The 13,312-nt window shown below is 41.4% G+C and overlaps 1 protein-coding gene across 5 annotated transcripts in view; it reads right to left on the reverse strand.

Moving 5' to 3' along the window:
* Window positions 1–13,312, reverse strand: part of NR3C2 (nuclear receptor subfamily 3 group C member 2) — a 295,391-nt gene that overhangs the window by 279,058 nt on the left and 3,021 nt on the right. For all 5 annotated transcript variants that reach the window (XM_053911717.1, XM_045202424.2, XM_024568635.3 and 2 more), the window contains exon 2: window positions 6,435–8,187. In XM_053911717.1, coding sequence (XP_053767692.1) covers window positions 6,435–8,185 — 1,751 coding nt within the window. In that variant the 5' untranslated portion in view covers window positions 8,186–8,187. The remainder of the gene's footprint in view (window positions 1–6,434; window positions 8,188–13,312) is intronic.

Consider the following 13,312-nt stretch of genomic DNA (forward strand, 5'->3'; position numbering starts at 1 on the left):
ATGCCACGTCCCATTCTCTAACATTTCTATAGCTCCTCATTATCCACCAAATTAAGTACAAATTTCTTAGTGTGACTTTCAAGTTCCAGTCCCTTTCAGTTCCAAGTCACCTCCTTCAGGCTTTCTTCCCTCCACCAGTCCCCATCGCAGACAACCTCCCATGGGGCTGGACCACACTCAGTGTTCTCTGCCCAAACCCAGGGTTCTGCTCACTGAACTCCCTCCACCAGCAAGAGTCCACCCCCTGCAAATTTTCCAAGACTAAGTATGGACACCACTCTGACCGCACCACCACCCCATTTTCCAACGTATGCCTGGACAATCTCTGCCTGTCAGAATATCCAGAGTTGATCTTGCCCATTATAAACATTTCATTCTGTTTTAGGTGGCAATTTTTGTATATTAGTCTACACAACTCCTAATACACAGGGTAGGGCAAAGGTAAGTTGACAGTTGTGAGCAGCAAAACACAGGCTGTTCTGGTATTATTTCCCACACAAACAACCGTAAAGCTCCTTTTCCCCCGCCTGCAGAAGGTGAGGTTGCATACCACTGAACTGGTCATCGTCAACAAAATCAAGTGATGAATTCAGAGCCTCAGTTTTTACCTCCCACTCTCTGGCCAGGGCATTAACTTTTTAAGCGTTCAAACTACCTTTTGTTTGTCATCTTCACTTCCTGAGACTAGAGCTGTCTCTTTTATAGCGTAAGATACAAGCAATTTCTGCCCCTTATCTACACAGAGATTTTGGCCTTGGTCGTATCACCACCATAAATACAGAGGTTTACAGAACACCAATTAAGTAATGTATACGTATATGTAATTACATTTTATTGGGTTGGCCAAAAAGTCCGTTAACGTTTTTTTCTCTGAAATAAAAGCCATGTTTTTCATTTTTATCAATGACTTCATTGATTGGATATTTGGAGTATGCTGGCTATCTCCCACTATTGGCTTCTAGTGGGCAGAGAGGCCAGGGGTGCTGCTGAACTTCCTCCCGTGCACAAGACAGACCGGGCAGAGTCGTTTGGCCAAAATGGCAATAGTACCAGGAAACTTCACAAACCACTTCTGACACATTTGCTCAGTCACAGCACCTTCTCCATACATGGCACAAATCTTTTTGTGTGTGTTTCAGTTGCATTTTTACCTTTCTTGAAATAATAAGGTATAATGTGTGAAAATGTTGCATATTTTCTATCTTCAATATTAATATGGCTGCACAAAAATTCGCCATTTTTGATAATTTTTTTAAAATGCATGCTGATATGACAGCTCTCATAATACAATGTAACAAAATTGTTTGGAATGAAGTTAAAGACAACTAAGCACTATTTGAACCATCGTATGGAAAAAAACGTAACAGACTTTTTGGCCAACTCAATAGCTTTATCGTTATCTTACTCTGAAGAGCAAAATAAAACTCATAAAATTGAAAACAAAGCCTGTACTTGACAAGTTTAAAACTAGAAATTCTAAAATTTAAGATGAACACATTATCCACTTAACACGCTTATATTTCCTGGACTTTCACTAATAAATTTTGGAAAGCAGTCCACAAAAATATACAATTTAGTGGCTATATTTAAACATAATCAAGAAGCCAATATTTTCCTCTTGATTTGAATTTAGTAAATAGAACAAATTACTTGGCAGCAGAGCTTAAATTTTATCAGTAGATGAGTGATATGAACCTAAAGCAACAGTTGAAAGCCTGGGAAAAAAAGTATTATTTCGGAGGAAAAAAAATCAATGACATTAAAGCATTAGGGGAAGTGAAGTGTTACTCCTAAATTATGGTGATCAATATCACATCTGCTACCAGGGGTGTCCAGCAAACTTTTGGCATCTCTGGGCCACACTGGAAGAAGAAGATTGTCTTTGGCCACAGATTAAATTCACAAACACTAACAAAACCTGATGAGCAAAAAAAAGGTTTTAAGTAAATTTACAATTTTGTGTTGGGCCGTATGCGGGCTGAGGGTTGGACACCCTCGTCAGACATAACAAGCATGGAAAAGGTCAAACATTTCCAGAATTTCAGTTTTGCAAAAGGCATTAAATCAATAAACAATAAATCTCCAGGTCCTAGGTTAGCATTGCACTGGTATGGAAATTGCCTTAAGTTGAACACGTCAGAGTTGATTTAACAGAAACCTTGACTTTAATCAACTTGGAGGTGTGAAGTGAGCAGTTCAAAAGGTACTAATACTTCAGATGATAAACGATGGACATACTCACATATACATTGAGGATACTTGTGATGTTAAAAGCTCACTATAATACTGATTTGTAAATTAAAAATGACTAAGTTTTTTTTAAATAAAATTACCACCAGGAATTCCATAGATGAATAAAAGTGATTGAATCATCAGAAGCAACAGTCATTTGAAAAATCATTCCCAAAAATATTTAGAATTCTAACCTGGAGGAATCAAAATCAAAATATTATAAGACAAAAAGAAAAAGAGAGTTCCATGTTTTCATTTCTAAATGACCGAGTGATCCTGTAATAGATTTATTTAGTAAGCACCAATAATCAATCCCCCTGCCCCCATCTCCAAATCCATCATTCTTTCATCCTTCGCATTATAAAGAAATGTTTGTATCTTAAGGGTTTACTCAGAAAGTTTACTAGAGACAGGGTGTACTCTGTAACAAATGCCCTGAATTCTGAAGGTTTTGGTTTATTATAGAAAATGAGTTTCAAAAAACTCTAGGGACAATTAAAAAAAAAAAAACTGTAGATGACTTACTAAATTGTTTCATTCCATCATGAAAAAATGCAGCATATATTAAGATAAATACCTTGGCTTATCTTGAAACCTGCCAGGATATGCCCTTTGAAACTGTGAACTTCATATTCAAAAGCCTAAGTCTACTCAGCGCTGTGCTGTGCTGTTGCCACGTGCCTGCCAGCCGCGGCACAGACGCCCAGCGTTCCGTCCACAGAGAAAACCCTGCTTCCAAAAGGGATGGGGTGAATTAATAGATCAAGAAATTCATAGTAAGTGTCAAATTTTGCAAAAGGAAAGATCTGATTTTAAAAACTCTGCTTTTCAAAGGAAAATGATAGGTCACACCTACTCGCTTTTACTTTTAAATGGTAAGTGATTTTTCTATCCTGACCACCCTGGAAACCACAGAGCTAGACTTGTGATTAAAATATACTTGAAACCACATTAGCAAATATGTGAAACCACATTAGCAAATATGTGAAGGGATTCCGATCCTTAGAAGCATCTTGTTCTCTTTAAAATAAAGAGAGGCAAGAAGCTGTGACTCACTCAGGGTTACAGTTTGGCTTATGTCCAGGCTGACCGGGAACACCAGTCCACATGACACAGCGAGGTCCAGTGTCCAACCTGAGACCTTTACATGGAGCTTCTGTCATAATTCACTTTCCAGTGTGGTGCTCGGACGACCCATGCGCTGGAAATTATTAACAGATGACTTTCATCGCCACCGTCCCAGAATGCCCGAGCCTGAAACAGCAGCGCCACACGCTTCCTGGCCCTTCCTCACTTTTATCGGCTTGAACGTTTAATCTAGGTGAGAATCATTTTTATTTGAATAGGGCACTCCTTCCTCAGACCAACAGTCAGTAAGGCTAACACAAATAAAATAATATCTTTCTTCTCCGTGGACTACCAATGGGTGTATAGACCAGCATAGACCAGCAATTTTCAGCTTTTGCAAAGAGCTTTGGTTTATGTGAACTGTATCTACAGATAGTAACGTATGTTGACTAGTACAATACCAGCATCTATGTAAACAAAAAGAATCCCTTCTGACTGTTAACACATATAAAGGGAATTTTGGAATACGCAAGCAGAGACACCAGACGACACCTCCAGGGCCCACAAATACAGGGTAAGCTCAGGGTCACTGATTCACGTTATTATGTTTAAGCCTGGACCATCAGGAGGTGCTGCATGAGTCAGCAGCCCTCAAAATTAAAAACGTATAAACAGAAATGTAGTAGCAAATACATGGTGCCTAATCATAGCTTTTTAATTTAAAAAAATATTTTATTCATTCATTTATTTATTTATTTAATTTATAGAGAGAGGGGAAGGGAGAGAGAAAGAGAGGGATAGAAACCTCAATGTGTGGTTGCTTCTCACATGCCCCCTACTGGGGACCTGGCATGTGCCCTGACTGGGAATCGAACTGGGAATCCTTTGCTTGCAGGCTGGTGGTGCTCAATCTACTAAGCCACACCAGGGCCTAATTATAGTTTTTTTAATCGAAGTAGAATTTAATCATAAGAATTATCAACAAATATTTCTTTTAACTATGTACAAAATACTTCTTTAAAATTATTTTGTCTTGCCCTGTCTGGTGTGGCTCAGTAGATTGAGCGTCATCCTGCAAGCCATTAAGGTCGCCAGTTCAGATCCCATCAGGGCACATGCCTGGGTTGTGGTCCCTGGATGGGGGCATGCGAGAGGCACCTAATCAATGTTTCTCTCCCTTTCTCCCTCCATTCCCCTCTCTCTAAAAATAAATACATACAATCTTTAAAATTATTTTGTCAAATTTCATACAATAAAGGAAAAGGAAATTAAATGAAAACTAAAGATTGGGAAAACACTTAAGATTTAATTAACAGCCATGGCTAACATGTACATAATGTACAGTACATACCAGGTAATAATCAAAGTGCTTCTTCTAAGTGAACCCAATTGCCTTCCCTGCCTTCGAGGCAGGCACTGCTTAGCGCCCTCTCACACCACCCCAGGAGCACTGCAGCCCGGAGAGGTCATGGGATGTATATCACCAAACCGTGCAGCTGGGGTCCCCCCGACCCGCCCGGGGCAGCCATGCTCTCAGCTCCCAGGCTACCCTCCCGCCCACCAACTCAATGAAGATAACACCCCTCACCAAAATATCAAGGTTAGATACAGATTCCCTTCTCTGAATGTGAAACAGAGCACTAATGGGAAAACACACGCTGAGTTTGGTTCTGATTAAAACTACCTCCTGACTCGCATTCGAGTTTAGAATCTGAGGCAGAGGCAGCACTAAAACATGATGGAGTAGCTCATGCTGTTGAGAACTGGAAGGACATCTCTTCTGCAAAATGTTTGCTTCCATATAAGCAAGAGGAGTAAGGCTGGAGTCAATGACGAGGAACAGAATGCACAAATTAAAGTTCTTGCTCTTGGTTTGGAAAAAAAATAGGAGAAAGACATAGGAATACACATAAACCCTAGAGCAGGGGTGTCAAACTCATTGTCACCAAGGGCCACATCAGCCTCGCGTTGCCTTCAAAGGGCTGGATGTAGAGCTCCTTGCCCCTAGTTAAGGAGTAGTTCCATTTACACAGTCCTAAAATTACATTCAGCCCTTTGAAGGCAACAGTGAGGCTGATGTAGCCCCCAGTGAAAATGAGTTTGACACCCCTGTCCGAGAGCCTGGACATAGTACCCACAAAATAAAGTTTTAAGGAAAATACCCATATATTCTTAAATGCCAGAGGAATGGACTATATCTAAGAAATCTATCCTTTATATGCCCAATAAAGTAAACATGTATTACAACCATGTAATAAAAATAGTACTGAAGCAAAGTCCAACACAAGCATTCATTATATAACTCAGAACCACCCTTTCGTCTTATCTACAACCTCTTCCTTGTTTTTCTAAATATATACAGTATGCTATCTGCAACAGGGAAAGCCTAGAGATATTTTACAGTAAGTTACGTATGTCTTCTTGCAGACCTTAAAGGTTATAAATATACCAACTCAAAACTGCAGTGACATAACTCACTTCTAGCATGAGCGAGAAAGCAAGACTGTCCACTGAGTAACTGTAGCTCTGCTCAGTCTTTAAAAGCCCTCAACAGTTAAGGAAATGATTTATTTGTATTAAAAACCACAACTTACACACAATTAGCCTAACGAGAAAAGGACAAAGAGAGTGGGGAGCTAGTGGGTAACAGATTTGGGGTTCAATTTCATTTTCACAGCCAATGAAGAGGTTGATAAAGAAAGCTTAAAAAAAAAAAAAAGGGAGTAAGACTAAAAACCACAAAGAAGCCAATTTAAAGCAATTTTAGTGAACCAGTATACAGCAGAGAAGAAGGAATCTGGCACTATTCTGCTAAAGTAAACAGAGTGGCAGGCCGCAGAGAACAAACACTTTCCGAACACCCACAGCTGAGACGTGGGGCCGGGAACACCTACACAGACTCCTTCAAAATCAACATAAATGTTTTCTCAGAGACTTTAAGAACGTTTTCTCTATTTAAAAAAAGTAAAAACATTATACCAATACGCAGTGGGGGGAACACTAAGTGACCACCCCGAAAATATAAATAAGACAGTAACCTGACGTGGGTTTAATTTGTCAACTGTAAATTTAACACTGAGCTTCCATATTTTATAAAGCCACAGTTTTCAAAAGTGGAGGAAGAGCCAACTTACCTTGATACATTTTCTGGAATGTACTCTAGGATCGGGTAGCCGTCACTTCTTCTAGACGACAGGTCACTGTGTGACTTCCACGACTCCACCAATGCGTTGACAGGAGGAAAGGAGCTCAGGTGTTGGAAAGACTGGTCTCTAGCCGCTCGTGACAAAGATATTGTACCTTGAGCACCGATCCTGTAGTGAAAGGACTGTCCACCCGAATTCACACCGACAATGGCGGATGAAGGGATGCTGGCCTCAGGAAAATAGCTCCCATCCTCTGGTTCTTGTTTAATCCCCATTGGGAAGCCGCTGCCTTCACAGTTACCATCAAAGCCGGGCACGGGTGGTCCTAAAATTCCTGACAGAGAATAATAGTCTTTATCATCCATAAAGGAAAAATATGAGCTATCCATCAATGGAAATGGGTTTACTGTCGGAGTCCCTTTGAAAGAGGTGCCTGAACACGAATGCTTGGTTGGTTCTTGTTTTATTGGTACTGAGAATGGGGAGTCAGAATTTATTTTGCTGTTTCCTTTTAGACAGGAGCTGCTAAAAACTCCATCTGGCTCTGGTTTTATGTACTGGACGATGTTAAGCTGGCCAGTGACGCCATTGGAGATGGCGTTCTCTACTTCCTCAGTCTTGGGAAAGGGGACCTCGTGAGCACCTTTCTCGTGTGTGTCTGGACTGGGAACCACATCTCGGGCCACAGAGGATCCCACAGGGGTGCCGGAAGCAGCGTAGCTGAAGGTGTTGTTTACGGGGCTACAGATAGAGCCCACAGTGCTAGCAGTGGGGCTGGAAAGCGTGGATCTGTTATTCGTGTTGGAAGGGCTGGAAACAGAGCACCTTGAGTTGTTGATATTTGCCGGGCTGGACACCGCTGATCGCAGAGTCACGTTAGGGCTGGAGACCGGAGATTTTACACTGCAGTGGCTTGGAGGGCTGGAAATTGGGGATTTCATGCTGCTTAATGGACTTGAAAGAGGGGAGCCCACATTGCTGGCATGTGCTGGGCTGTGTGACCTGGAACCTCGGTTCTCAATATTTGGGGAGCACGTCAAGGGAGTCCCCTGGGTGACAGGGCTGTGCACTGTGAAACTGCCAAAGCTGGCCGAGGTGGAGGACACAGAGCTAATTCCGGCCGGGCTACACACTGAAGACGTCAAGTTCAGAGGGCTGCACACAGACGAGCTCTTCTCAGGACACGCGATAGGGCTTTTAACAACGGTACGCATGACCCCCCCATTCACAGAGCTCCCCGAGTCGGCCATAAACGATCTCAAGGGCCTGCTCATACCTAGTGTGGAAGGACAATGGCCGTTTTCTTTGTAAAATTTTACCAGCTGTTCAACGTTTTGATAAATCTTCGCTGGACTCAAGCTTCCTTGTTGGCTCTGCTGATCGTAGGTGTAGTCAGCATCTCTTACGGAGTCCATGTATAAACCCATGGACTCAGCTACAGTCGCGGAAAGTTCCTTAGATTCCAGCTCAGTTTTAACATCAGATGTTAAAATCCCAGACCGATTATTATCTTGCTGAAGGCAAGGGAGTAGTTCGTGTTTTTCTTTGCTGCTTCCTTGAGTACTGTTGTTTGGAATAGCACCGGAAACACAGCTTACATTGACAATCTCCATGTAGTTATTCTCATCGGTCCTCTCTGTGGGTCCCAGGGAAGAGCGATCCACAGCCTGAGAAACTTGGCCCCACCGTCTTTCCATATCTAGACCGTCAGGGACACTGTGGTAGCCTTTGGTCTCCATAGCTAACAAATAAATTTATATTAAAAAGTTCAATTAGAGTCATTTTTAACAATATTACTCTAAAAGATATTCTAAAATTCCATTTACTAAGCCACTGATTTTCAACCACTATGTCGCAAGAATTTTAAAACATGCAATATCTGACTGGTTAGTCAGGGGCGGGGACCTCTTTTCCCTGAGACTGTCAAATTAAAAAAATGATAATGGCCAACACAACAGTAGCTGTCTGGTGGGAATGAATCAAGAATACACCTATTTCGGGGGTCAGATTGGCCAAAAATGTATTTTTGGTGTGCTGCAACCTTTCAATGATTAGTCTATGTGTGCCATGAGATGAAAAAGGTTGAAAACCGCTGGACTAAGCTATGAGTACATATCTGCTTATTATAAGCAAGACTCCTAGCTATATCATCAAAGTTGTTACCTGTTTAGGTGCTGACACGACAGAGCGCTGGCTGCAACTTGTCCAGCTGCCAGACTATAACAAGCAATCATGTAAAACTACATTGCATGCAAATAAAAGTAACATTTCTATAATACAGCCTTTAAAGTCTGGAAAGAATATTTACAAATGTTAACTTATGTAATATTCAACGTAACCCTGGGTACCAGAAACAAACGAAGAGGAAACTGAGGACTCAGTGAGGTAGGTGACTTGCCCAAGGTCAAAGACATAGTAAGTGAAAAAGGCAGGTTTAAAACTTAATCTTTTCACCCTGGCTGGTGTGGCTCAGTGGACTGAGTGCTGGTCTGTGAACCAAAGGGTCGCTGGTTTGATTCCCAGTCAGGACGCATGCCTGGGTTGCAGGCCAGGTCCCCGGTTGGGGGGTGTGTAAGAGGCAACCACACATTGATGTTTCTCTCCCTTTATTTCTCCCTCCCTTCCCCTCTCTCTGAAAATAAATAAATAAAATCTTTTAAAAAAACTTAATCTTCTCAAAGCCTTTGGAATCTTCCGAGGTATAGAGAAGCTGCTTCCCAGATCTAAGGCATAGCTTTATTAAAAACAATAAGGGAATGCAATTAATATTACCATTTCCCAATATAAAGTTATTGAGTGAATTACCACAGGAAAAACAATTTAAGAATTTTTTTTTAATTAGATTTTCTTAAAATGTATTAGTGATCCAGACCACTTAATGCAGATTCTAAAAAGTAGCGACTCATATTTCCTGATCAGTACAGATGGCCCACAGCACAAAAAGGCGACGTCAGGAATGACAGACTCTTCTCCGCGCGTCAGCACTGGCGAAGGCTCTGACATGCCCCCTGCTCTAGTGTTAACTCTAATAGACTCCAAGCAGACAATTTCACTCCCCACAGTCAATGGAGGGAGTCCAAGATGGGTCCCGACAACTTACGTGTTCATTCATTCAACACATATTTACCAAGTGTGGGCTGCATCCTGGGCCTCCAACCAGTCACTGAATCTACAGTGACAAGCAAAACGGGCATAGTCCCCATCCTCAGGGAGCCCACGGGACTGCTGTACATATATAATAATCAGGTAAATTGGCTTTCTCTCTGTATTTCATGACAGATTGTAATAGGCTATATTTATGTAACTCTTGCATCATATAGTTCAATGCAATATTGTAAACCTTTCATACACATTAACTTATTTAGCCTTATTAAAAACCTTGAAGATTGATAAAAAGTATTACCCAAATGATACAAGTGGGGAAACTGAGGCATGGGCAGACTGCTAAGTGGCAGAATTGGGATTGATCCCATGTCTCTCTCCACACCAAGGTCACATCAGCCTTGGCACTGCTTCCGTTTGGGGCCTGATGATTCTTTGTGGGGAGGCCTGTCCCATGTACTGCGAGATGTTTAGCACATCCCTACCCACCCCCACTAGATGCCAGCAGCAGTCCCTGGCCACAGCCGTGACAATCCAGAATGTCTCCAGACACTGCCGAAAGCTTGGGGGTGGGGGAGAGGGGGGTGCAAATAACCCTCCGCCCCTCTGAGAACTGCCGCGGTAAAGAAAAGTAACTTATTCTCAGTAAAAATTTTATGTGTACATTTTAATATATAAACCTCCTAAAATCATGACACATTTTTTTCAGATCCTTTGGTTGTATAAACAAGTTGTGACCCAGATAAAGGTCCTGATCTTAACGACGCCGTTTCTTCAGCTCTGCACACAAATACGACTGACACTCGGCCTCTCCTCCACCCGCCCCCCTCTGCCCCTCGGCCCGCCCCTTCCTATCTGCCCCTCACTAAAGAGAGACTAGGACGTCTTTTTGCTACAAAACTTACATTAACACAGGAAAAATAATAATGACTCTACCAAATAAATTGACAGTAACTACCACAAGGCCCTGCAGTGAAATTTAATACCCGAATCGCTTGCATGTTGTCATCACCTCTAATTTCTGTGTATTCTACACTAGAATTTAAGGTCTCAGAAGGCAGAAACTTTATAAATTTCACCACTGCATCCCAAGCTGATAGCATAGTACAAATTAAAATTTTGAACTATTATAACATAATCAATGCTCAATAATTTGTGACCACTGAAACCTACCCATTATGCAGTTTACTTTTACTTAAAGACCCTTATCTTAGAGATTCTTAATCACAAATCAATCACAAAACACTGGAAAATAAACCGCAGTGGCTGAGGTGGTGATCTGGTAACTCCAGCCAAAAAAAAAAAAATGTAATCTGGATAAAAGCCAAGTAAAAGTTGGGGAGCAGGGGGAACAACCACTACATAGGGAAACAGGACCGAAATGGCTACTACTAGCATTTTCTACTTTACTAAAAAACCATTTCGTCACAGCCACAGGTTGAAAAACACCAGTACATATTATGTGCTTCCGGCTTCTACCTAGGAATATCCTGTCCTCCCCATATCAAACTTGAATGGATGTATATCAGAGGTGCAATGTTTTGGCTCCAAATTCATTAAACGCTACAAGTAACACGTCTATTTATGTTCAAAACTGAACATTTTCAGTGCATCACCCCTCTCCCTCAGCCCTGTCTCTAAACCCATATTTCCCCTGTTGTTAAAATGCCCCACCCTGTATCCAAATGCCTGGAAGTCACCCTTGCTTCCCCACGTTAACCTCCGTGGGGTCATCCCTCCCCACATCCACACCTACAGCCTCACTCTCTCTCCCCAGGTCCTGGGCAACAGGCCTATCTTCCCTGACCCTGTGGGGGAATCCCCATAAAGATCCTGCTCCAAAAACCCATCCCTGGAATTCTCCCGTGGAAAGGATGATCACTTGCTGCGCTTGTGAAGTTTCACAGTGTAAATCTGCGTGCTAACACTCCTGGGCAGCTCCACGGAGCAGAAACCCCTTTCCTTTTGAATCCAGCAGTCCCTATATAATCGGGCCACTGCAGCCTTTTTTCACAGAACACCTACTGATATTCCAAGGGATGGTTTTCATCACTCTGCCCTAGAGCAGGACTCAGCTCAGATCTGTGAGGCTATATGAAGACTTAAAGAGAATCTATATGGGAGATGCAGGCAAGGATAATCTTAAAGCACTCTATAAGCAAGCACCCTACCAGCCAACGGCATGCCGCTGATCAAAACTTTCCAAGCCTTGGTTAGCTAGCCTTATACTCCCTGAACAATAACATAACATAGCCTGCATTTCACCACATTATTGACAAGGTCATCATTACAGGACTTGCACAGGCTTTGCTGATATCTAAATTAGCTTGGTTTAAGGTATGCTTCTCATCTCCCAACCTGAGGTACCTCTCAAAAAAGAACACAGAGCGGAGGCTGGCAACAGCAAACACAGGAGAATGTGGGACTAGCATCTGCACGGCCAGGAGTTTTTAAAAACAGGTTTATTGAACTATTTTATGAATCTCCCTAGTATTTTAATTGATCTTCTCTGTAAAGAAATGGATCGGGTTAGAAACGTGTTTTCCTATACTGTCCAGGAAACCCAGGTTGTCCTTTTGGAACTAGCATGATGACTGTGGCTGCAACATAATTTCAGTCAACTTGACCTAACTAGTGAATACTAAAAATACTGGTTGGAGAATATGGTTCTCACAGAACTTACTATCCTGAGGGTAGAGGGAAAGTTCTTGCTCCTAATGTATAAGATACTGTATACCAATCTAGCTTATACAAAATCAAACTTGTCTCCCGTACCATGGGGATTATCACAAGAGACTTTCTTGGGACAAAGGCAAAAACCCTTAAGTCCCTCTAATTTTCATACAAACGGCCTCCCCACAAAACATAAAGGAAATTTCGTGTAAGTTAAAAAAAACCCTACAAACACACACTGACGGAAGTTCTACTTTAAGCCGTGTATATGTTCTTAAATACTGTTTTTGCAAAGGCAAAATCTGACTTTAAAATTTTATGTTTTATACCTTGTGTTCAATTGTCCTTTTCCATAAGGAAGTAGTTTTGGTTTTTTTTTTAGGGATATTAACAAACACTACTGCAAATTGGTATTTTATCTGAAAACACTTTCACTTTTAATATCCCCCCCAAACGTGGTTCTATTTTAAATGCATCATTTTCTATAGTATTTTGCCATCATACGGCATCTAAAAGACCCAAATCTTAAGATTTCACAATTTTCACTAGTTGCATAGTTGTTTGCTGTATGTAACTATTTTTCCGTCATCCCCATTATAGAACCATTATTAAGCTTCCTTCGTTTATAGATGAGGTAAATGATAGAAAGCTGCCCAAGGTCACCTAAGAGAGTAGGAGAACCAGTTAGAACTGAGCACACCTGATTTCTATTCACTCACCTAATTCACGGAGCCACCTGATCTTTCCAAAATCCCCAAACAAAACTATTTCTTCTCCCTTAAAGGAAAAAGCTCACCTTTAGATTATTTTTAAAAACTACTCTCCTCAACCATTTCCATAATAGCGTGCCATGAAGTGAAACATAAAATTAAAAACTTCATAGCAGAACTTCACAGATGGAGAACGCTGTTATCATTACTATGTAAATATCATCAATACAGCCCTGGAGAAATGGCAATACAAACGTTAAAAGGCAATTTAGTGCATTTGAAATTCAGCAGGTTCCAAAACTTGTCTGCTAGCAAATAAAAGTTTTCCTAACTTTTATGTAATAACAGTTAAAACCGATGGTGCCATAAACCATTATGATT

Source organism: Desmodus rotundus, chromosome 9, assembly GCF_022682495.2.
Source record: "Desmodus rotundus isolate HL8 chromosome 9, HLdesRot8A.1, whole genome shotgun sequence".
NCBI classification, from domain to species: domain Eukaryota; kingdom Metazoa; phylum Chordata; class Mammalia; order Chiroptera; family Phyllostomidae; genus Desmodus; species Desmodus rotundus.